The sequence below is a fragment of the Danio rerio genome, chromosome 25 (assembly GCF_049306965.1).
Source record: "Danio rerio strain Tuebingen ecotype United States chromosome 25, GRCz12tu, whole genome shotgun sequence".
Classification (NCBI taxonomy): domain Eukaryota; kingdom Metazoa; phylum Chordata; class Actinopteri; order Cypriniformes; family Danionidae; genus Danio; species Danio rerio.
The window spans coordinates 11,555,001-11,582,827 of NC_133200.1; the positions used below are offsets into that span (position 1 = coordinate 11,555,001).

At 33.2% G+C, this 27,827-nt stretch overlaps 1 protein-coding gene across 2 annotated transcripts in view; it reads right to left on the reverse strand.

The window, feature by feature from the left end:
* Positions 1 to 27,827, reverse strand: part of lrp5 (low density lipoprotein receptor-related protein 5) — a 127,174-nt gene that overhangs the window by 93,560 nt on the left and 5,787 nt on the right. For both annotated transcript variants that reach the window (NM_001430956.1, NM_001177458.2), the window contains 2 exon segments: positions 570 to 789; positions 4,820 to 5,020. In NM_001430956.1, coding sequence (NP_001417885.1) covers positions 570 to 789; positions 4,820 to 5,020 — 421 coding nt within the window.

Consider the following 27,827-nt stretch of genomic DNA (forward strand, 5'->3'; position numbering starts at 1 on the left):
GAAAAAGTGTTACTTCTAAAACAAATTATATATAAATAAATATGCAAATATTTATATGTAGCATTTTTTTGTATCATGAGTATGTTTGTATTTAAATATACATAATAAAAATGCACAGAGAACACACACATATTATGCAAATACAAACTTTTAATTTTTATATGATTTGACAGCACTATATATATATATATATATATATATATATATATATATATATATATATATATTATCATACATACATAAAAAAGAAAAAATATTTTAAAGAGGGGCTAATAATTCTGATTTCAACTGTATATTTATTTACCTATTTCATTTTATTTTCACATTTATTTTATTTTTATATGTAAATGAATATCTATAAAGAAAGTAATTATATAGAATATACATTAGACAAATATAAAACGTAAATATTTTTAATTGGTATATTTTTGTATTAGTGTCCGCGTTTGTATTTATATACAACAAATAAATATAAACGTATATATTATGTAAATACAAACTTTTAATTTTCAAATGTGTTCAAAAACAATTAGAGGTCCGAAAATTAAACGCAACCAGAAAAGACTCACCTATGAGAGGGGTTTAGTGCAATCGCTCTGGGCTGGTCCAGATCTTGCCAGAAGAGCACCTTTCGGGAGGTGCCGTCCAAATTGGCCACTTCGATGCGGTTTGTCTCCGAGTCAGTCCAGTAGAGTTTGTGTCCCAGCCAGTCGCAGGCCAAGCCATCGGGGGAATCCAGACCTGAAACCACCACCGTCTGCCCTTTGCCCAGCGTGGCCTCCTTCATAGCTGCAAAAACAAGGAGTCTATTCAGTTCCTCAATAGTACAGCAGTTGAAGCACTCCTCAAATGTTTCTTTCTGCCTCCAGATAATGATACCGCATGTTTTTGTTGTGCTCTAGCGGGTCACAATAATAAATGACAGAATAAACAGAGCTGATCTTAAAACAATAACATGCACAGTTATGTGAATGAGATTATGCGATTAATTATTGTAGAATTATTTAGTTTATCTATCTGTACATGTCAGGTAGTACTACACTAAGTGATGATATTTGATAATTAATTTAGATTGTTATGAGGATACTTTTACACAACGACACACAGAAAAGTTAGACACAGGGTTTCTGCAGGTTGCATCAAGTCAAATTTTCAAATTTAAGACTTTAATAGCCTTTTAAGATCATTAAGAATGACATTTTAGACTTAAACGGTTAAGATTTTATGTAATGGCCCGGTATTATCATGAGGAATTGTGTAATTGTTTTTATTTATTTATTTAATGCAGGAAATTTGCTGTAAAATGTCAACAGCTATTGTGAATTGTATCTTTTTGCAATAAATTTTTAAATTTAAACAGAGACCTCTATGTCTGAGATGCTCGATTTCCGGGAGATTATCACTTGTTTGAGGCCATTATGAGTCTCGCAAATGCATAGAGACTACTGGACCTTTCAGGAGACTTGGAATGTCTAAATATCATGTTTAACAACTATAACGTAGTGAGACGCGGTGCAGCGGTACATCCTTCATAAACTCTTCGACATGCACTGCTCTTTGCCTGTATGAGCAGAGTGACAGCGTGTGGCTGTGTGTTTGTGTGTGTGGCTGTGGCTGTGGCTGCGTGTGTGGTCACGTGATGTTCGTTTTCAGCAGACGGAGGGCTGTTCAGAAATGCGAAATGCTAGGTAAAACGGTGTGGATGTGGATCATTTCCATTCTAAAATGCCATTTTAACACTAAGAAGTATTAGTGTAAACAAGGCCTGAGTGTGTATTTTTTCGCGAGCGGGTTTGCGACGGGGGTGGGGTGATGGATCGCAATGCTGGCTTAGCATCATGTTGTCTATTGGCCATCGGCGATGGACGATGGCATCATCTATCGGCCCAAACCTAAATATAACCTGACAGATTTAGAATGGAGCCAAATATGTGTCAAAGCACTTGTCAATTAATACTAGATTTAAAATTATCCGATATAACTGGGAAATGTGCACCTATATCACACCTGAAAAACAAAACAAGTTCAACCCAAACATCCCGAATGTACGTTTCAAATGCCAAAAACCTAAAGGAACATTCTTTCATTGTATCTGGGAATGTGAGGTGATTAAGATTTTCTGGCAAATTGCAATTTCCTCAATTATTTTAAAACCAATTCTTGTTTACTCTTGAAATAAGTAAGTAAGTAAGGCGTTTGATAGCACTCTATTGAAAGAACATCCATTGATCACTGGCTGAAAGGTTTGACACATTGCATTGCACTGGAAAGAATCACCTACAGTATAAAGGGCAAATTAAAGGAGTACCATAAAATTTGGGTTCTGTTTTTACAATTTTTAGAATATAACTATACAATGGCATAAGCAAATACCTCTCATGCTAGTGGTTAATTGATTGATATATGTATATGTGTATTTTTGTGTTTGGAATACAGTATATGTTTTTCTATGCCTTAGCTCATGTATAACAATACATTTACCTGTTCGACTGAATATGGATGCTTTAGGGGGAGGGGGGAGGGAGTTATAATGTAAAAAAAGTGTATTTTCATGCAAAATTGCAAGTGTTTTTCCTACAATAAAAAAAAAAAACATTTTAACTTAAAAAATAAGGTTTTATAGAGATGTGAATGGATGTCGGCCCAAATTAAGTAGCTTTACTTAAACAAAGCAAAATTAAGACCTTTTTAAAACGATTTAAGACCTACAATACAATGTCAATGAATTTAAGACTAGTTAAAGAGCTAAAATTTAGATTTTAAGACATTTTAAGACCCAGCAAACAACCTGTAGAAAGAAATGCTGAGCTATCTGCAATTCTTTACTATTACTGTTATTTATATTTTTTAGAAAAATTGTACATAATGTCAGATATCAGATCATATTTAATATGTAATAATATTGGTGCATCTGTGGCTATACAAACAGGATTCAAAGAAAAACTGATTTTAAAATAATACAATTTTTAGATTAATAAAATAAACAGAAAGAAAAACTAGCATTCAAGACTAAAAGTTTTCAAGCTTTTTTTCTATTTATATTAAATGTTATCTATCTAACTTTTAAAAAAGTACTATATTTATTGTACTTTGATTTTATAAATTATTTATTTATGTTTAGGTTTTTCCTTCAAACACTTCCACAGAGCCCAAAATCAACCAAAACGTGCTCAGGGGTAGCTCAATTAATGTGTCAGTGCTTTTTGGGTAAGGGGTTTGATCAGAATAAACAGCAAAAGTAAGTCCAAGGCACTCACAATCTGGGAAAAAATATTAAAAAGCCTTTATTGACATGGCTTTTCCTAAAAACTACGCATTTAGACAAAAACAGATCAGGCGTGTCTGGAGTTTCTTTTAAACTAAACAGAAAATAAACAGAAACAAAGCATTCAAGACCAAGGGTTTTCAATATCACATGTATATTTATTTAGCATTAAAAATTATTTTCTTTGTACTTAGATTTTTAAATTATTTATAAATTAGTTGAACATTCATTTTTAAGCTTTTCTTCAAACATTTTCACAGAGCCCCTAAAACTCCCTAAAAACCCCAAGTTTAGTTTGAATGTGAATGTATAAATAGATTAGGCAATTACTCATTGTGTAAATCATTTGTCTATCTAAACTCTCTGTTATTACTTACATTTTTGTTTTATGATATATTTATTTAAATAGTAAAGTTTAATATCAATTATTTTATGATATTTTGGTGCATTTTTGGCAAATGAAAATAGTACTGTGTTCACAATACAATTTTTAGATCAATAAAAAAAACAGAAACAAAAAAAAGCATTCAAGATCATTTGTTTTCAATCTTTTTTTAATATTTTATATTAAATGCATATTTATTTAACTTAAAAAAAGTACAATTAAAATAGTACTTTTTAAAAATTATTTATTAATTAATTTAACATTTATTTTCAGGGTTCTCTACAAGATTTTCCACAGAGCCCCTCAAACTCAATGAAAACCCAAGTTTAGGTTGAATCTGTAAATGTCTGGTGGTACTAAGTGGTGATATTGGATAAATGATTGAGGCTCTTTTGAATCATATGAGGATACATTTACACAACAATGACATAATACAAATAGAAAAGTTAGACAACAACACTGTGATGTTTGAACTCTCTATGATTACCTTTAATATTTTTTCTTGATTAATTTTATTACTTTTAGTGCATCCCTGGCTGTACAAAACAGCACTGTGTTCGAAGAAATAAAATTCTTAAAACGTTTATAAAATTTTATAGAATAAAATTATTTTAAAAATTGTAACATGAACAAGAATAGCATTCTGGACCAAATGTTTTGAATCTTTTTTCTTTTAGATTTAAGCTTTTTATTGATTTTCGAATTTGCTAATAATGCAGATGAATATCAAATACAGGATATTGACATAAATGTAGAACAATACAAAATAAATAAATACAATAAATAACCAACGACATATAAATTGAGTAAATAAACCAAACCAAAACACACAAAAAAAAATAATAATAAAAAACAGTACAAGGCTAATATCATAGCCTTAATTATTATTTTGAGTCGTTATTTGTTTGCTAAGATTGTGGGTCACAGGAATTCAGAAATGTTTCCCATTTATCAAAATAATTATCTTTTTTCTTCTATATTAGTTGTACATTTATTTATATTTAAAAAGTTTTGATTTTTTAAATCTACTTCATAAATAATTCATAAAATAAAAATAAGATTATAATTTACTTTCAGGTTTCTTCAAACACTTCCACAGAGCCCCTCAAACTCACTAAAAACCCCAAGTATGAAATGAAATCATCGAAGCCACAAAAAGCTGCTCTTACAGTTTGTAGAGAGGTTGTAGTAGGTCTGTTTGATGGCCTCCTCGCTGACGTCTGTCCAGAAAATCAGGCCCTCCGAGAAGAGAAAGTCCACTGCGGCCGCGTCCTCCAGATCACTGACCACCACTGCAGACTCTGAGCGACCCACCTCCACGTCCACCAGCCGGACATCCCGCCGGTTGGCGAAAAGCAGCAAAGGAGACCCTGTCCAACAAATAATATTGACAATGTAAAACTCATTTTAACAAGGCATTTGAACAAACAACCAGCCTATGTGGAGAAGAAAAAATAAATAAAAAAATCAACAAACTTTTCAAGATTCATCCCTTCTCATACAGAAGAGTGCGGTGGAATCATTTAAAAGCTTTATGCCAAAAAAATAAATAAAATAAAAAACATTACATGTGCATTGTTGCTGGAATTACCAATGACCTAGGAGAAACTTCATTTATTTTTTAATTAAATGTGCTGAAGAATGTTGTAACACTGTTATAGATTTCAACAAATAGCAATAATCCAGAGCACTTGTTGGAGCTCTGGTCTTCTGCTGGATTCGTTACAAAATTTGTACATTACAAACAAGTCAATGGAAACACCAATTTAAGCTTTACTGTCATTCCGCTGCATGTGTGGACATTCATTGAAATGAAATGTAGCGTCTCGCAAGACTACAGTGCTACATACATAAGCACAGTCATAAATACGAAAATCAAGGATGAAAGGAAGAGCTATTTTAAACCTATACACAACTAACGAACAGGAGTAGTAATCTAACTATACTTACTTGAAATACTTAATCATACACACTTAATTATAAATATGGCCAGACAGACATTTTTGCTATTTCTGCTGAGAATTTTGTTAAAAATCTGTGGATTTATGCGGAATGATTTAAGATCAATTTTTAAAGACACCTGTCTTTATGTGTCTATATGTTCATGTTTATATGTTTATATTTTATGTTGATTTATTTTAGTTTACATTGATTAATTGTGACTGGTTGGGGTTTAATGTGGTTTAAAATACTACATTTGAGAACATGTACAGATGTTTATGCTTACCTTTAAATTAGTGCATGTTGGTCTATGTTAAGGGGGTGGGGCTTCACCTTTAAAAGGCAGCCCCAAACAACAATTCAAGGTCAGTTCACCTGGCAAGCGAGCGAGCTACTGTGGTGCCGTAAGCGATCTGTGACTTGTATTTTTATTGTGATTGTACATATATCGTTTTGTTTGTTGTTTATTTGTTCTTTTGTTTTTGTTTGTTTTGCTACTTTGCTGGGTTTTGGGTTTCACTCTCGTACACTGTAAATAAACCATCACTTTACATGTTATATCAGCCAGTTGTGCCATCATTTTGAGGCTTCCTGGCTCATAAACCTCACAGAGTATCAGCTAATAAACACTTGATATATTAAATTAAAATAATACCTTTTTAACTTTTATGTTTACAATGCAAATCCAATTAGATCCGCTTTATTTGGTAAACAAACCACATCTTTCATATTGACCTTATTGTAAAATGCGGAAGTGCACCTGTTTTCGCGATTGTTTTAGAACTTCCTATTCAGTCGCCTATGGGAGAAATGAATAGGAATAATAAACAGCAGAAAATGATCAAACTACTTGCTCTAAGAACAAATGTTTGCATGACTATACAGACCAAGTAGAATAATATAATAATAAAATATCAAACTGCAACATCAAGCAGCTTAACAAGCAGTTTTTAATGTCTAAAAATGAATGGAAGTGAATGAGAACGGAAGTCTTGAGCCAAAAAGGTTCAAATGGCTGCGCCAGCTTGTCGGCGGAGAATAAGGTCAATAAAATATCTAAAAGACAGAAAAGATTACTTTAGCTGTATTGTGAACAAATCATATTAATTTTTTTATATTAGTCAATATTATTACTGGAATTAATTTAAAAACTGAATAAATATAAATTTACAGAAGTAAATAAACAGAATCAATAAGGGGCTAAAAATCTGCAGAAATCTGCTCGCAGATTCCTTGTGGGCGTAATTATAACCTAATATAGACTAAACAATTAATTTTACATACAGAACAATATTGAGCAGGATATTGTACAAAAGAGGCATTAAAGGTTAAAGAAAACAAAGTGAAATGTGATTGTCTGGTACATTAAGAAGTAAACGAGTTGATCCTTTAAGTGCCATCTGAAATTGTCTTCTAAAATAAGCATTTTTCTGAGATTGCTTTATTTATGTTCACTTATTACACATTAAAAGACAATGAAAATAATGTATTAATTGACATAAAAGGGAAATTACTTATACGTAGGAGCTTAAGAAATAATCTAGTTTTAGGAGAAAAATTCAGATGGCACTTTGCATCTGGTTTTTGCATCTGAACTCTTCATATGGAATGATTGTAAGAACGTGTCTGGTGCAAATGTGCAATTGAATAGTGTTGGGAAAACTACTTTTAACGGTGCTTTTACACTTGGTTTATTTGCCTGGACCGTACGCAAGTTCGAATGTCTCCCCTTGCCACCTCCTTGGATGTTTTGTGTTCACACTGTCTTTTTTCTTTCTGAACCCCGGTATGCTTGCGTCATCGAGCTGCTGTTTTGTTTACGGCCGTTGCTAGGTGACGGTCACGAAAGCAAGCGCCGAATTGGAAAGACGTCTGCACATCCCAGTCATTCTGCTTTAACTGAAGCTTTTGGTTTTGGACATACAGAAAGCGACTCGCAAAAACCATCTGCCGCAAAAACATTACAAACATTTAAAACATCACACAGTGTCTGCTGAAGCTGCTTTTGGAGGAGACAAGCAGACATCACTGTGTATCACTACCTATGTTTCCATCCACTTATTTTTATGCGTGTTTTGCATAAGCGCGTAAAAAACCGGTTGATGGAAACGCCATGAAAATTTTGAAAATGCTCATAAAAAACGGATTTGCATAACTGTGTAGGATAAACTTTTTATCCGATAAGAAAAGAAGCGCATAAACTACGATGGAAACACTTTTACCGCACAAATTTCAGTCTGTGCATTAAAAAAGGTCATGTGATTTTGTGATAAGAGATCATGTGATGATGACAATGTGTGTAAATAGACAAACCAGCAGGCTGAGCACACTGTAAAACATCTGAAATGTTGTTTTGGTTATTCTAAAACACCTTACCGTTTAAGTATTAGTGTTATTATATTATTAATGACCTCCAGAATCAAGATTGTCTGTGCTCCGCGTCTCACACCTTCAAACACCACCGAGCGTTAACTGCATGTCAGGATTGCGCTCTGAGGCGCAAGTCATTTATTAAATGAAGAAAGATTGACGCGGCTTCTCCTACTTCAGCAAATTCAGTTTTAGACTTTTGATATTTGTCCCTAGTTAATCAGGCAGTGACGATTTTGTTTGCTTTGACTCGCTGAATGGAAACGCTGCTTAATTCGCATGTTTTTTATGTTATCAAACATGCTAACAAGCATATAATTTTTGACCGTTCATAAGCAAATTACCCTGAACAATGTGACAAACGAAACCCAATCTAAATGTGAAGGTTTTCTTGTTGATCTTGCACTTTAAATGTCAAAAAACATTTGCTGTCATTGTTTAACCTTAATGTCTGTTATCGTCAGAGTTTTACTGATGTAACATTATTTATAGTGTGTTTGGCGCCTTAAAAGTTTAAGATTTAATATCATTTTATTTATAGATTTTTATTTATAGATATTTTCTTAACTGACAACCTTATTTAAAAATAATAAAAAAATAATAAAAAAAACGCAACCATGTTTAAGAGATTTTCAAAAAAACAGCAGCACACTTTGTGATTATGTTGGTCTTTCTTTGCCTCTGTTATAACCACAACATCAAATATGTAGGTCTTATATTAAATAGTAGCAAATTGCATTTAAAACCTAAATATTGATCATGTTAGTTAAAATCGCTATTAGATTTTTTTCTTCAAATCGTGAGCAGAATTGAGAAACGCACATTTATTATTTAAGATATAGAAAGCTGAAAGACTTTTGATATTTTCTAAAAAATCGAAAAAAAATTTGCAAAAATACTGTAATGTTTAATTGCAAATAGGGCTGGGTGATATGGCAAAAAAATTATCACGCTATATCTATCAATTTTTAAGGATTTTCAGCAAGACAATCCCTTTGTGCAGTTTTTGTAAAATTTAACACATTTTGTGAAATGCTTTCCATCTCCATTCAACCACAAAAAGTTTGTTCTCTCATCCTTCAGAACGAGTTATTCTTCTGAGGTAATCTAGGAGTACGATCAGTGCTGTGTATAGTTTGTAAAGACTGTCCAGCTCCTGCTGCTCAAACTGCTTGATTAAGCAAATTAAACTGAAACCATGAAAATAGTTTAATGGATTGTTTTGGCGCTAAAGCAGCAGACTTGTTTCGAAGCGCTTCATGGATGACGTTTCCCTATGTGGAAAATAAAGATTTAATTAATGATTCACTGTTGTTGTGAACGTCTGTCATATATATGCTGCATTTTAAATATGTCATTATTTTAAAGATCATCTCTTGAGCATCTGATTTCTCCTCGGTGATGATGTCCCTTAAATATATAAAGGCTGGTTGTTTTACCGTCGATGTGGGACAACAGTGGTATTGCAGATTTCAAAGAAAATATCTTAATGATAAAAAGGAAACATAAGCTTGACAACAAAAGATCCTATCAATGTCGTAATAAATGCACTTAAATAATGCAGCCTGCAGTTTCCAACAAGCATCAAGTGTTCATAAAGATTGTGTTGTCTGTCATATCTTTCATCTGTCTTTTCATGGGTTTTTTTCTCAGAAAGCACGGTTTTCGAAAATGAGGACATGAGACTCTGCTGGGTAGTTGCGCTGATGCTTGTAGATGGTTCACGTTTACCAACACTTGTTTGGGTCTGTAATTTCTTAGCATCTTCATAAGGGTGGTGTTGTTTTAAATGATGAAATGCACGTTGCTCTGTTTTGTGTTGGATTGCAAAAAATACAGTGGCTTCAGACTACTGACGTTTAGTGACGTTTCTTGTCAACAATACCTGTGACATTTTTTACCTTATTTGTTTTTTACTCCTCCAACTAACACTGTATGGCTGTAAACTTGTATACTGCGTGCGGCATCCGGAAAGGCAGGCTGCAAAATGTCTGCGCATTGTTACGCATAGTGTGTAAATATTATCAAACACTTATCGAACTGTCATTATCGGTATATTAAAAAAAAACATACAGTCGAAGTCAGAAGTATTAGCCCCCCTGAATTATTAGCCCGTCTGTTTATTTTTCCCCCATTTTCTGTTTATCAGAGTACAGATTTTTTCAACACATTTCTAAACGTAATAGTTTTAATAACTCATCTCTAATAACTTAATTTTTATTATTCTAATGAATAATTTTTTTTCATCCTTGCCATGATGACAGTAAATAATATTTCCCTAGATATTTTTCAAGACACTTCTATACAGTTCTTAAAGTGAACTTGACTAGGCAGGTTAGGGTAATTAGTCAAGTTATTGTATAACGATGGTTTGTTCTGTAGACAGTTGGAAAAAATATTGTTTTAAATAATTTTGTCCTTAAAATTGTGTTTAAAAAATGAAAAAACTGCTTTTATTCTAGTCGAAATAAAACAAATAAGACTTTCTCCAGAAGAAAAAATACTATCAGACATACTGTGAAAATTTAATTGCTATGTTGAACATCATTTGGGAAATATTTAACAAATAGAGGAAAATTCAACTACAATTGTATATATTGTGATGATCATCGTTATCGAATTATCGCCCAGCCTTAATTGCAAAGAAACAAAGCAGTAACATGCTAGCTGAGGAAGTATCTGGCACTTAACTCCACAACAACTACAAACATTCATCCACTAACTGTTCAGAAATGTCCTGGTGCAGTCTAAAAGCTATGATCTCTTTCTATATATGTCATTAAATAACTGTTGAGGCTGGTTTGAACAGAAACCTGTGCTCCACTACTGGTAGTTTCTAACATTGTGGCCAAGTAAAACCTGCTGTTTTGTTGTTTCTAAAGTGTCAGAATAGTCTGAAAAGGCTCCGCCCTCTTCTGGAAAGCAGGAGCTCATCAGCATTCAAAGGGACAAGCACAAAATCAACCTGCTTTTGCTAACACCCAAATAGGTTTAAATTTGACTACAATAAATGATCTGTGAGGTACTTTAACTGATTATTCACAAGCACATACTGTGAACATGAAAGATTTATATAACATCTTATTAAAAAGGTCATAATAAGTCCAATTTAAATCCTCATTAATATAATTACGGTTACACATTATGACTGTGCATTTTCGCTACCAGCAAATGTGCCTCCCTAAACAAACATGCTTAGTAATCCACTCTGTCTGCCTGCAACAATCCAGGCGCTCGCTCTCTAAATAATCAGAGTTTTTCATGAACTCATCGCGCTAAATGAGAGGCACATGTGACGCTCACTGGGGAATGAACAGCAGAGGAAACAACGGAAATGTCTGCCCTTCGTTCTGGCACCCGGACGTGTCCACGGGGACCGCCAGTTGGCACCTCGCACCCCGTCAACATGTGCCAGCAAGTGCCACTCACGTCGCAGTCAATAACTTCCAGGGGGTGAGGACATATGATGTCATTAGATGCAGACACAATGACTATATGGCGCGAGGGCTGAGGCTTGGGACGTCCTGCTGTGGTTTACCAGCGTGCCGCTTTAGCAGGAACCGTGTCACCATCGAGAAACAGCTGCGGGTTTCTGATGTTCACGGTGACGCTATTAATATAACGACATGTTAAAGTCTTGAAAGATAAATATTAGCAGAATAAAGCAGTTTCAGATGGAAAACTCCAAACTATGAGCATGATCCAGAGTTCATGTTGTACACAATCTACTACAGGCCTACTGTTTTCTCTTTTCTGATTTATAGGTTAGAGCTTTTGCCAAGTTAAAGGATATTAGCATCAATCTAAAAACATTCAGGTTGTGATAGAGGTGTCTTTAAGTTCTTATTTTAAAAAGTAAATGTGATAAGTACAATTCTTAAGTGATGAACACTTAGTAAGCTAAAAGGAACTTTACTAGACTGTCCATGCAACATTTTCTAGAAAAACCAAGCTAAAAGTTTCACATGATTCATTAAAAGTTTGAGTAGGGCTGCATGACATTGGAAAAATCGAACATTGCAATATTTTTTATATTGCGAGATATATTGCGATGTGAATAAAATTTTACTATTTGACTTCATATCTCTATTTTGGAAAGAATTTATAATGTAAGATAAGTTGGGATGATTCAGCAGTGGGAGTGCATCTCCATAAAATCTGAAAAAACAATCTATACAATTTTTGCGGTCGCCCGACACATTTTCGTTGCTGTGCTATTAGCAGTGCACTTCTGATTTTACATGTGTTGTATTTTCATGCATAACAATCTATAAATATTTTTAAAATGCGATTGAAATAAAGTGTTTGATCGTTTTCCGAGTCTAATAGTATTTAAGTAGAGAAATTGAATAAATTTAATCAAATTCATCCTAGTTAATGGTGCAATTTTTTATACCTGAAAGTTTTTAAAGTCATTATACAATCACAGGCATCGAAAACACATGCAGATGATAAATTATAATGCAAACCCAACATTGCATATTCTGCGATGTGACTGTTGCGAATGATCACACTGTGATATCAATGCTGAAACTACATATTGTGCAGATCTTCTTTGAGTAGTATTTATTTGTACATTTTTCAATCTGTTTATTGGTTTGCATTATATATTTTATCCATCAATGTAAAAATTACATATTTTACATACAGTTGAAGTCAGAATTATTAGCCCGCTTTGAATTTTTTTCTTTTTAAATATTTCCCAAATGATGGGAAATGATTTTCACAGTATGTCTGATAATATTTTTTTTCTTCTGGAGAAAGTTTTATTTCAGCTATAATAAAAGCCGTTTTCATTTTTTTAACCATTTTAAGGACAAAATTATTAGCTCCTTTAAGATATAGATTTTTTTGATAGTCTACAGAAAAAAAACATCATTATACAATAACTTGCCTAATTACCCTAACCTGCCTAGTTAACCTAATTAACCTAGTTAAACTTTTTAATGTCACTTTAAGCCAGTGGTCACCAAACTTGTTCCTGGAGGGCTGGTGTCCAGCAGATTTTAGCTCCAACCCCAATTAAACACACCTGAACAAGCTAATCAAGGTCTTACTAGGTATACTTGAAACATCCAGGCAGGTGTGTTGAGGCAAGATGGAGCTAAACCCTGCAGGGACACCGGCCCTCCAGGACCAGGATTGGTGACCCCTGCTTTAAGCTGTATAGACCCTTTTGAAGGATGTAAACAAAAACAATGGTCCCACTGTATTTCCTGTTTTACATTTTTAATCTCTGCAGCTTTTGAGAATCCAAAAAGAGACACATACTGATAAATAATGTAATGACAGCTGTTTTAACCTTAAGTTTTGATGTAATTGCCTCTTGCTGCAGTTATGAAATAGTTTGACAACAAACAGGAAATGATCATAAGCCAATAACATCAACCACGTTGAAATGGTCTATAGAAATGTCTTGAAAAATATTAAGTAAAATATTATTTACCGTCATCATAGCAAAGATAAAATAAATCAGTTATTAAAAAGGAGTAATTAAAACTATTAGGATTAGAAATGTGTTTAAAAAAATCTCTCCGTTAAACAAATTATGGAAAAAATAAACAGGAGGGTAAAAAAATCAGGGGGGCTAATATATATATATATATTTTTTTTTTTTTTTTTTTGTCTTCATATGAATGAATTAAAATATTCTAAATGTAACAAGATCAAATTAGGAGCATTTTAATATTGCTGTAGAACTTAATACGGTAACACCTTAAAAAATGTAATAACATAAACAAACAATTAGTAATACATTTATTAGATCTTTGTTAACTTTAGGTTACGTTAAGTAAATAACATAAGTTCAAGTCAGTTCATGTTAACTTATTGTGCATTACCTAATGTTAACAAGCACAACTTTCAATTTTATTAATGCATTAGTTAATGTTGAACTATGATTAATAAATGCTTTACAAGATTATCCATACTTAATGTTAGTAAATGCATGAACTAACATTAACTAATGACCTATTTTTCTAAAAAAAAAAAAAAAGCCGAAGTAAAAATTCTAAAAGTAACAACAATAATCATAATAATAAAAAAACATAAATACATACAAAATTAAATTGAAAATAAATTTAAAATGTTCTTAAAATTACATTTAAAATTATTTTGTCAGGCTTTTTTGTCAACCCTATTTGTTTTTAACTTATGCCAGACTTTACACAAGTACAAAAAGTGATTAAACTCTGTGAGAAGGAAAAGTTAAAGACATTTGTATAATTTGGACTTTTGGATTTTTCTCCCTTAATTTATCAGCTGCCAGAAGAAAAGTCTGAATCGCATCATTTGGAAAAGAGTAATAACACACCTCTCCTCAACAAACCGCATGATTTCACGTCTCATTCATGTCTGTCACATAAATTTTGCAGGATGAGTTGAACACCAAAGTGTAATACCTGTGATTAGAGGTCTGTACCTCAAGTATGAGCAAAAGCTATTCTTGCCTTATTTTGAGATTTTGATGGCCCTAAAATGGCATTTTTTCTCTTGTTCCGTGATCTCAGCTTTCTGCCCAGGCTGGTATTCACTAAGCAGGTAGTCTTATGAGACTAAACAGTGCAAGATATGTGATTTGGTGTTATCTGAAAGCAAACACTGCAGCAATTTTGGGCTTGAGGGTTATTTTATCAGCAACCACCAAGAAGGAAAACCAGCTTGCAAGTGTCCTGTCGAGCTCCTCTGTGGAAAAAAGGTGCCAGTGAGTCACCACAGGTCTCCTAAAATTGAGAGTCATCATATTTGACTCTATGAATCACTGACAAGATAATAATATAACAAGGTTATTTACTGGTTGGTTCATAAGGAGATTTCACTCAAATTCACCTCCAATGCCAGCTTGATCACTCGAGGAAACAACTATTTTTAACTTAATTTGTACGAAAACATAACATTTTTAAAAGGGGATGTAGCCATAAACCTAGGCCACTCACAATATCTATTTTTTGCTGTACGATATATTGCACCAAAAATATTGCGATAAACGATATTATTGTCATTTTATGCCATTAATTTATTATATAATGCCAGAATGACGATATAACATCGTCACAACGCAAGTACACTCTTTCAGAGAATACATAATATTTCATTCTTAAAAATATTTAATTGAATTATAGTCATTTAAACAATTTAATAGTTAGGGATTGGAATTAGAATGTGAAAACATTTATCCTAAATAAATAATAATAATTGTTAACAATAAAAGTGCAAGGTAAAAAAGTAACAGAGGCTGCGATATCTGCTACCAGATCTATTTTCAGTTGTCTGACACCCACGTGAAAATATATTAAAGTAATTTATAGAAAATACTAGAGTGTTTTTTTTTAACCATACTGACACTGACACCAGTGGAGATAAAGATGTTTAGCTAAAATATTGCTAGGTTCTGCTTGTTAAGTCGTGACGTATTGGTGACATATGGAATACTGTTTCCGGGTCTAAGTCGCTACTCATTTGAATTGAGAAAATATTCGTTTATGAACACTTTTTAGTCCTATCACACATTAAAGCGAATTTAATATAAAAGCATAGTGTACATGTCCATCTCTGGACTTGCTGCATCACAAATACCAAAATTTTAACAATTTATAAAAAAAATTATTCACTTTCTGGCCATTGGATATTAGGCATAAATATATTCATATATATATTGCGATCGTGATTTTCGAAAGTATAACATCGCATTGTAAACGTTTATTATTACCATTTGATGAGTTTCCCTATTCGGTTTCATAGAGCACCTTGACCGGGAAGCCGCTTCGCATGACGTCACACTTAAGCAGTTTTTATGTATGATATGTAATCGCTAAAAATAATTGAGGTCATGTCCATGTATGGTGCGATAAGTCAATATAATAATTATTGTGATAGGCCTACATAAACCCAACCTTTAAACCCATCCGTCAATGGGGGATGCCCAAATTGTACAAACATATTCAAATATGATTTACGAATTAGTCACAAAATCAAAAGTTACGAATTCCTATGAGACTTGCGTGCAAAATGTTAATAATGTAAGGCAACACATTGTTGCGGCAGATCAAATAAAAAGCATTTTGATATTGCTGCAGTAGTCCATACCTGTTTGTCTGACAGAAATTGCATAAATAAATTTGTAGTGAAATGAATGATTATTTAAAAAATGAGAAAAGTTTGTAAAACTAAAAAATATAAACAAAAAGAGAGAACTTTGTCTTCGATTTTTTTTTACCTTCTTCAAAAAATAAGTTTTAAAAACATTTATTCATACTCTTTTCAGCTTAGCCTCTTTATTAATCTGGGGTCGCCACAGCGGAATGAACCGCTAACTTTTCCAGCATATGTTTTACGCAGCAGATTTGGACATGTACAAAACTGGACCACCAGGAGGAAACCCACGCGAATACGGGCAGAACATGCAAACTCCACACAGAAACGCCAACTGACTCAGCTGGGGCTCGAACCAGCAACCTCTTTGCTGTGAGGTGATTGTGCTACCCACTGCGCAACCGTGCTGCCAGTTTTAAAAAAACATGATTTCTTAATTTAGCTAGGGCTGCACGATTAGAAGAAAAAAAATCTAATGGCGATTTTAACTAACATGATCAATATTTTGGTTTTAAATGCAATTTGCTACTATTTAATATAAGACCTACATGTTTGATGTGGTGGTTATAACAGAGGCAAATAAAGACCAAGCATAATCACAAAGTGTGCTGCTGTTTATTGAAGATCCCTTAAACATGGTTGCGATTTTTTTAAATAAGGTTATCAGTTGTCATGACAAATTAAGAAAACTATAAATAAAATGATATTAAATCTTAAACTTTTAAGACGCCAAACACACTATAAACAATGTTACATCAGTAAAACTCTGACGATAACAGACATTAAGGTTAAACGATGACAGCAAATGTTTTTGACATTTAAAGTGCAAGATCAACAAGAAAACCTTCACAATTAGATTGGGTTTCGTTTTTCACATTGTTCAGGGTAATTTGCTTATGAACGGTCAAAAAATATATGCTTGTTAGCATGTTTGATAACATATATAAATAATCACAGCTTTTGCTTTAAAAAATTGGGCCCTTTCAAAATGCATTTTTGGTTTAGAGACGATTAATCTTGCAGGCTTAAGTTTAAGTTTAATAAAGATGTTAATAAATAAAGCTTCCCTTGGGTTTACCATATTAGATGCATTGTTTTTGTTTGTTTGTTTGAATGTTGACCAAACGCTTATTTGCGGGAAAAAAAGCATCAATGTAATCTTACTAAAAAAGGGTTGGGCGATATCGACGAATTTGGCATCTTACGACATCTAATGTGAAACATCACAATGGCTGATGGCATAGTTGTTGTAGGCGGCTTATGAATAATTAATTTATTTATAACGAACCAATTATTTGTAGCCTACTGTTTTAACTATCTGACCCGCATGACCCGCATTTGTAGCCTACCGTTTTAAATATCTGACCCGTTTTAACTATCTGACCCGCATGACCCGCACTATCTGACCCAGCACGTCTTGGTTTTATCCATAATCAAATAATAAATAAATAAAGATGAGTTACACACAAATTACCAACTGTCATTACTTTTTCCGAGGGACTTTGGCATGAATAGGCAGAGTGATCTGTGTCGTTATAATGGCGTCGACAAACTTGGTTGGTACAAAAGGTGCACAACCAACAGGAACCAACCAACAGTAACTGAGGTTTTCGCTAAAATCACTAAGTATCAGCGTTAAAGCCAAAGACTGAAGATGTTTACTGATGCAGTGACGCGTTACCTGATAGATTCCAAGGACTGAAGAGTCGTTTTAATTAAACAATCAGGATGCCGGCTCAGCCTATCCGCTATTGGCGATGGACGATGGCATCGTCTATCGACCCAACCCCATTACTAAACCTTTGCTTTTGATTGAAATATACTTACTATTGGCACATTTATATACTGAGAATGAGAAATTGTCACACAATTTATTATTATAAACCTAAAATGGTTTCAATTAAAAACTATATCATTTAAATAAGTTAAATTTTACTTTTTTAAACTAAAACGAAATGAAGATACATACACGTTTTAAACTAAACTTAATAATGAAGACACATACACATTTGTTCTGTTTATACGAAATAAAAGACACATACAAATATTGCATCACATTTCCACACATTTCCTTCATGTAGTCCCAACACAAATCATTTAAGTTAACTTAATCGTTTTTACGAATTTAAGTAGATTAAACATAAAAAAATTACGTTGTCCTTAAAAAAACCTTAAGAGTCGTGTTGTTTCAGCTCATTTTAAATAAGTAGATTAAATAATGCTGAGTGAACACACACACACACACACACACACACACACACACCACACAAACACACAAACACACAAACACACACACACACACACACACACACACACACACACACACACACACACACACACACACACACACACACACACACACACACACACACACACACACACACATACACACACACTAAAAAAAAAAAAAAAAAATTAACATTAACATTGAATTGTCAACCCCAGTTTAAAATTTTGGATCTAACTTAAATAAACTATTCTAAACTATATACACATGATGTTTAATGTTTAAAAATAAAACTTTACTGAACTAACAAAAGGGAAGGAAACACACACACACATACATACTTTTGAAGGAAATGGAGAAGAGATTTAGCCCAGATGCTCAGTATTAGCTAGTCACGTCATTTAAATATCATTGCCTTCCTGCTAAGTACACACATCTGCCTAACGTTTAGTAATTGCCACATTCAACACTCCCGAGAAGCCAAATTTGATCCATTCTTCACTCTATCCTGAGCCATTTAAACATCTAAAGACCATCAAACGCAAATAAACTTACTGACAATAAATATGCGTATCAAAATATCTCCCGTAATCCCAAACAAACCCTTTAAGCTTCCATTTCACAAACCATATTTCCCTTTATGAGCACAGGAAGTGTCACGCAATTATTTTGGCAAGTGTAAACGCAACTTTAGCGTGATTTACAGTTGTGTACGCTTCATGCAAACACAGTCTATTAAACAGTGACGCAACAGAAAAACTGAACAGACCCCAGAGCTCACACAATAATCCCCCCATGCCGTCCCCACTTCAACAGACCCACACACATCCTTCCTTCAGTCATTCGTCCAACTCTTTCACCCCTTTCTTCCAGCTTTACAACTACATCAAAGCCAGAGAATTTCTCTGAATATAGTTAAATTTTTTCTTCTAATCGAGTAGTAAATTTGAGTATAAAATACGAGATGCATATTACATTAAAATGAAAAAAATTAAATAAAACAAAGACATGCTAGGGCTGAGCGATCTAAAATCAAATTAATTAGGGCTGCACAATATATCGTTCAGCATCAGTATCGCAATGTGCGCATCGGAAAGTCACATCGCAAGATCTGGATTCTGCAATGTTGAGTCTGATTTGGCTGACCAGGAGCTACAGAACATATCTGATTTGTAGAGTCACTGTTAAATTTAACCATAATAGAGTAAAAGCTTATCGTTTCCATATGTATTTAAGGCCTTGGAATGAGCATTTTAAGAGAGTTTGGACACAAAAAAGTATGATGTTTAGATGGATTTAATTATTTTAGATTTATTTATTTATTTATTTATATTTATTGTTTGTTTTTTTTTCTTAAATTTCTTTGTCTTGTTTTTTGTCCAAATATCCACATTTTAAAGCAAATATTTGAGTATTTAATTACCCTATTGGCAGATAATTTAGCTTGTTTTAAGGAAAAACAAAAACAAAACAATATTTTTATTTGACCTACAAGAATTTGGGGATATTTTGACAAAAAAAAAAAACAAGACAAAGCAAAGTAAGAAATTTTTTTTTTTGCATTGTTATTATTCAATTTCTGTATCAAAATATTGTTAAACTTGGAAAACAAACAAACAAAAAAAAAACTGTCAAACAGAGCTATTTAATCATTTAATATTTGTGTATAATCACAATATTTATTGCAGAAAAGTAAAATATCGCAATATCAGATTTTTCCAATTTTGTGCAGCCAAAACATTCAATAATTGATTTCGATTACTGAACAATATTTTTTATTTCCAATGTAATTATTGATTTAATTATTATTTAAAAATCATACTTCAACAAGTTACTGATAATACTGTAAATATACTCACCTATTAACTACACTCTTAAAATATTTAACACCATTTAAGAATGAAGATGTAAACATTAGTATTGTAATTTTAACTTAAATAATCTTTTTATGATTTAATTATGATTTTATGATCTTTAGATTTCTGTACAATGGCATTACTACATTACATTTGCTATTTTGTTCAATATAAACAACAACAACAATAACTAGGACTGGGCAGTATGATAATATATATTGTTACCGTGAAATGAAACGTGTACCATAAAATATTTTTTATTGTTTGTATATGTAAATAATGTAAATAACACATTTTAACAATGTAAAATGTAAATAAGTGGGTGTGGCCAACTCACAAACAGCATGCTTTAAGTCCCAAAAAGACGCTTTATGGAGGACTAGAAGTGTTGTAAAGTAAAGTCTCTCATATAACCGAGAAATTAAATTTTGGTCATATCGCCCCCCCTAAAAAACAATAAATAAACAATAACTTTCATAGACCCGTTTAATTGGTTGGATTGGTTGAAGTGGAAGAATACTTTCTATTTATTTTATGGTTAAAGGGTTTCTTACAAAGTAAACTGAAAAAAGTAAATAACCCAATATCTTCAAAACTGAAATTATTTGCAATTGCAATTATTTAAAATAAACAGATGCAAATTTTCTACACAGATGTACTTTCCAACAAAATGATCCAAATAGCACAACTCACTAACTGCAACTATGAATATGAGTACAGAGAAATAACACAAAACAATTTATTAAGCTGATGAACACTGTAAACAAAAAAAAAAAAAATGCCGGGTTCACAAAAATACTTCATGTTGTCCCAACACAAATCGATTAATAAAATAATACACAAATAATAAAAATCATTGACAGCCAATCAGAATATATCGTGTATAACAATTTTTTTTTTTAAATGTGCACATTTAAAAGTAGCAGACGACAAAACTTTAGTACACACTTAGAATAAACGCAACAATATCATGCATTGGTGCGGACAGTAATATAGACCACTTCAATGTGGTCATGTCATTGGCCATTGGACATTTCTTGCTTGTTGTCAAACTATTTCACCTTTATTAATGGGCAATTAAATTATAACTTAACATCAAAACAGCTATCATAAAATCATTCATCAATATGTTAACATTTCTAAATTCTCTGAAGCTATGGAAATTAAAAAAGTAAAACAGGAAATACACTATCATTGTTATCGTTTACATGCCTCAAAATGGTGATCATTTTGGAATAATGACCACGCAGCCCATATATTACACTCAAAACAATACTTTTGCTGCTTGTTCAAACTACTTATTTAATGCGAGTTGAACCAACACAATTCCTAATGTTTTTTTTAAGGACAACTTAATTGTTTTATGTTCAATCCACTTCAATTTGTAAAAACAATTAAGTTAACTTAATCTGCGTTGGGACAACATGAAGGAATTGTGTGGAACCCGGCATTTATTTACACCGTTTGGCACCATGCACGCCATTCAAGCAGCAAAACTGCAGCACATGCTCTCCATCTGCACAGAAAAGCCTTTGGAATGGTCCGGCAGAGTCTGGGAGGACTGACACCTCCTACCCCGAAGAGCACAGAGCAGCGGGGATTAAAAAGATAACCTCGTCCTAACAGCTGCACTGTTTTATGAGATCACACGGACCTCTGTGGCCCAAATGTGCAAGAAAAAAAAAAAACACCACCACCAGCATTATGCATAACCACCACAACACCCCCCCCGGCACAATCTCAAACTCAAACAGATGAGATTACTCACTTCTACACGTTCAGCTACAGCCTAAAGCAAACACATAAACTGGAGGAAAGCTAGAGCTAGAGGAAAGGGAAAATTTGATTCTCTGTGTAAGAGGAGGATAATTGCAATTAATTTATTCCACACGCACAGGAGAGAATAAAAGATTTTAACAGATTTAACATAAACGCTATTCCTAAAAGGTCCAGCGAAATTAAAATATTTTTTATGTTACTTTCAGTTTGTTAGTTCTGGACGCTGATTCCCTCAGCGACAGTAGCTGAAAGCTTTGACTGAACTCTTGGAGTTTCTAGTTTATATGATCCAAAAGATCTAAGTGATCTGTTGGGTTTTTATTCAGAGAGCATATATGTAATGTATTGAGGTCCTAGGCCATTTAGTGATTAAAAGACAGGTAATAATACTTTAAACTCTATTCTGAATGTAGCTGGGAGCCAGTGTAAAGACCTGAGGACAGGTGTGATGTGCTCTGATTTCCTGGTTCTGGTCAGAATCCTGGTTGCACCGTTCTGGATGAGCTGTAACTGTCTGACTGTTTTTTTGGGAAGGCCCGTGTGGAGGCCGTTACAGTAATCCACCCTGCTGCTGATAAAAGCGTGAACAAGTTTCTGTAAGTCCTCAGTGGAAACAAAGGATCTGCTTCTTGCAAAGTTTTTGAGATGATAGTATGCTGATTTACTAACTGCTTTGACATGACTACTGTGAGAGTGTAACTACATTTACAGGGACACTAGAGCGTTTTAAAGCTGCGATTTATCAAAGGATTGCTTGTATATCAGCTTGTAGACAAACCAACTGACCGATGAGACTTTGAAACACTCCAGTTTCCCAGCATCTGTAGTTACACTCAGTAAACAACCGTGAGTTCGGTGAACTGATGATCTTCACAGCCAATCACAATCATTTCTGTTGAGCTTTCATGTGCTCAAATGTTAATGGGAAATAGACGTTTTTAAAATTGCAGTATCGTGACAACACTACCTCAGAATAGATAAATAATTTTACTTCAGATGGTCAAATTGTTAGACTGATGAGTGATGGATGGATCCATAGACAAAAATCCATCAAAATGTCTAATTTCTACCTTTAGTTGGACAGACTGATGGAACAATGGATTGCCAGAAAGATCTTAAATCGCTTTTACTTGGCATGGACAGAAAGATGCATACCCTGCCAGGAGATATTTTATAAATTTAGATTATTACTTAAAATGAACAGAAGAATAGACAGGTTGATGGATAATAGACAGCCAAGAATATCTTTATAAAATACTTCTACCTCAGATGAACGGACAGATAAAAAAATCATGCAGAACTCTTATCTCAAACTTACAATCGAATAAACAAAAAGATGATCATAGACAGCCACAAATATCTTAATAAAAACATTCAAGATTTATCTCAGACAGACAGAGGGACATTGAAATGAACGGAATGAAAGAATCCACAAAATCTTTTGACAAAACCTTCAAATTTTAGCCTAAAAATTGTTTGTCCAGAAAAATATATTCAAAAGCTCCTTTGACAATCTAGACTTTTGTAATTCCACCTTTTCATTTTATGCTTCGCCTGTTCAGAGACAAGAAGAGAAGCCACTCAAAGATTCACAACTTCTGTGGACACAAATGTCTTGCGGTGAACATCTGAGGTCCACTATAAGAGAGAGAAAAGCGAAAACAGATGAACTCTAGCAACTTTGTAATGGTTTTAGGAGGCAACGTGCCAGAGATCTTGAGGACAAAGGCAAAGCGGGCCTTGTTTCAATGGACATTTAAACACTGCGGCTTACTAGAGGAAACAAAATCAGTCAAAGTCCAGCAATAAATTTCAGTCCCAGCGTGAAGATTGCTAATCTCCATAAACAGACGTCCCTCAGAGAACTCATTTCCACTCTTTAACCAAACACAAGCGCTGGATGATATGACCTAAGATTTAAAAACTCGATTAATTAAACACTTAAACTATTATGCCTCATTCAATTACATTTTTATGCCCTCATAGTTCAAGCTTGCAAAAATACTCAAGTATTTTATGCATTTCTTATCTTTGTGAAATCACAATGATTAAAGGAAATTAACTGGTTATTAGTTGAATCCATTAAACAATTGAAATCAAAGCACATCACAAAATGCTTGAAATAAAGACATCTTGTAAAACAGTCACTTTTTTTTCGTGTGAAAAGCTGATAATACTAATCAACTGTAATAAACACTGTAGTGTGATTTAATTTTACTACAGTAAACTGCCGTTATTATAGTACAATATACAGTGTAGTTGTAAAAAAAAAAAAATTAATTAAGTATAAGGTAATTTGTTTACATGACTACTACAGTTGTTGTATTACCATAGAATTAACAAAAAAAACGTAATAACTAAAGTACTTTACTATATAGTATGGTTCAAAAACACTATAGTATTTACTAGGGCTGCGTAATATATTGTTAAGCATCAATATTGCAATATGCGCATCCGCAATAGTCACATTGCTAAGATATGCAAAGTCCAGTCTGAATTCTATCTGAACAGGAGCCACAGAATTGTATTTAATCACTGTATTTATATAGAATTTATATAATTTATGCAAAAAAACATGTCTTACTTAGAATTTCTGTTTTGTTTTTAGACCAAATATCTACATTTCAATTCCACTGGCAGATAATGTCCTATAAACAAGCAGCAAAACTCTTATTTTTTACTTATTCAAGATATATACAGGAATCTAAAAAGTAATTTCAATACCTTTTAAAGACCTTCTCGGAATATTTTAAGAGCTCATCGTCACTTCAAGTTCTAATCAGTATCAAAACTTTAACTTATTAAACAGTTGTTAATAACCAGTTGTAGTTTATTAAATCAATGGAGCACAACCATGCAACAGAACTCAGATAAGCTCTGAAAAAATAAAGCTTGGAAGAATAAATTACACGGTTGTTTTAAGTGACAGGCTTCAGCCACTGTTTATACACGTCTTTCTCCAACCAGGAGTTCGCAAGCTTACATTTTCCCATTTTGCTGTCTGTTTCGCTCTATGGTTTCGCTACATATGGAGAGCATCACATCACCTTCCCACGTTTGTCGCAAATTACATGACATCACCCAAACAGAGGCCGGACAGGCCCCTTGTCAAACCAATCGCATGTATCAAGCACACCATTAGTAATATTAGGAGGAAAATAAATGCATTTATGCAATTATACAATTAAAATGCAATTATGACTTTTTACTACCTTTTAAGAGCCTTCATTTTCTCATAACTGATTTATCAACTTTTAATACTTCTTAAGACCCTGCAGACACCCTGTTATTTCTTCTAACAGTGAAAACTAAACAATCTTTTTACTTGGTCTAAGAATTGTTTGGACATTTACTAGAAACAAGACAAAAAGAAAAGCATTTTTGCATTTTGATCATTAAATTTCTGTACCTGAATACAGTTTGACACCCCAGAAAACAGTCAAATAGAGCTATTCAAACCATCTTCTGTAACTGTATTCATTTTGCAATATTTAATAGCAGAAAAAATCAAATTTCACAGTATCAGTTTCTCCAATATCGTGCAGCCCTTGTATTTTCTATAAATTACTACTGTATTTATTCACGTGGTCACGCCTGCAAAGAAATTTTTATTTCAATAAGCAGACATGTTGAAAAGGTAATCTTGTAAATTAATAGCATTTCAAACATTCCAACGTGTAAAGCATAGTAACCTGAAAATATTGTTTTGTTTTTTCCCTTCATAAAAGACATGCAAGATTATTTGAAATCATAAAAACTAAACATCAAACAATTAAGTTATTTTTCTGATAGATCTTAGTGAAGCTTGACGCATTATACGTCATTATTTATTATTTTTATTTGAAAGGAAACCTATATTATGCCTCTTTTTACAAGTGGTAAAATAAGTCTCTGATGCCCCTAGAGTGTGTAGGTGGGGTTTCAACTTAAAATATCACACAAATAATGGTAGAACTCTTTGAAACTGCCCTTTTTAGTCTTTGAAATTATGCTGTTTTGTGACTGCAGCTTTAAATTCAAATGAGATTGTGCTCCACAAAAAGGGTGGAGCTTCACATCTATGTATCAGCATGGCATGCAGAATCAAAGTCTATGACTGCTTCAAAACTCAGAGTTGTTAATGCTAATGAGGGAGAGATTGTCACCAATAGGCAGGGCTTTCTCTCTCTGATGACATGTACAGCGGGAGAAGGTCAATGAAAGTGTTTCTGCATTTTATAGTGTGATTATTAAAAATATAATGAATTCATTTTTACCATTAGAAGCTGGTTGTATTTCCCACACTGATGCCACACACTTGTGTTTAAACCCCTCAATAAATAATAATTTTTGCATAAAGGCCCCCTTTAAAAGTCCACCCATGGTGAGAGAACATGCAAAAGACTCCTATAGCGCAGAATTCACATACGGTTGTGTTTTAAAGAATAGTGTTAACAGAATTTTTTTAATTAAATAAGCCACATGGGAAAATTACATAACTTTGAGCTTCAGACTTTTAGTTTTGATTTGTTTTCGATGAATAATCCAACACTACTACACTTAACGAATGACGTTTGCTATTTGTTCAAACTATTTATTGAAAATAAGATGAGACAACACAATTCTTTAGTTTTTTTTTTGGGACAACTTAATTGTTTTATGTTCAATCAACTTCAATTTGTAAAAACTAACAAGTTAACTTATTTCCTTCATGTTGTTCCAAAAAAACAAAAAACAAAACAAATGGATTGTGTGGAACCCAGCATTTTTTTACAGTGCAAGCAAGCACCCATATGACTAAGGCACTTCCGCTCTTCTTGTGACTTTTGTAGTGCCAGGAGGGGGAGTTGAGAGCACCTGGACCCACCGGCCTCCTCCTTTGTAGAGGAAGAGCACAAAGAAACCGAAGAAACAGCAGAAGCAGTCTGAGCTTGTCACCAGAATGAACCATCTTCAGAAGGGAGGAGCACAAAAGAGGGCTACGAACACGTGAAGAGTCCTGGAAAGTGGGTAAAAGAGCTTCAAATGAAAAGCTGCTCCGCTCATTCACTATCAGTCTGTTTTCTTTTTTCCTCCTCTGTCCTCTTTCTCCTTCTACCTACCTGATCTGCCTGATTACGATCAAAACCGGTCGCTCACTTCCTACAACCCTTATCAGCAAGAGACCATACAGTAAAGCAGAGAGATTGTGCTAAAAAAAACACGCAAGTATGCAAACATGCAGAGTGAAAAAATAAAAAAACACTGAACTCGGTGGCACCTTCATACGCTCTTAATGAGATATTAAACAGCTGGAGAGATGTTTTAAATTTCAATAGTATGTTTTTAAAATACTATAAATGTAATCTATTTATCCGCCTATGCAAACAAAAAGGCCTTTAATGTTTTTGCACATTATAATACGTCCTTTTTAAATCTTTTGCAACTATCCTTCAAACCACAGTTTTACCTATTATGAGCAAAATTAGTAATAATAATAACATAAACAGTATTAAAGCATTCAGATGAGATTTTAATATGCATGTCAGAATAACCATCTTTCACTTTTTACATACATTTCACCCATATTACAAAACCTTATTTTCACGTTATTTCAAACATTTAAGTAGATGTTTCACACTCGGAAATAAAGATACAAAAGCGGTAACGTTTTAACAGGCACACTTTCGTACTTAAAAGGTTTTTATTATCAGTTTTGGGGAAAGTTACTTTAGAAAGTAATGCATTACAATGCATTTTTATGGTAAGTAAAGCATTGCATAGAGTTACTTTTTATTACCTAGCTGAGACTTGGTCTCTTTCAGAACTTGTTTTTTTTTTTTCTCATTTTAAATAGAGGAGATCTGTAATTAATATTGCACTGTATAACCTTCACCTTCATCTACCTTTAAAAAACACATCAAAAAATTATATTTTAGGATATCTGAGAACTTC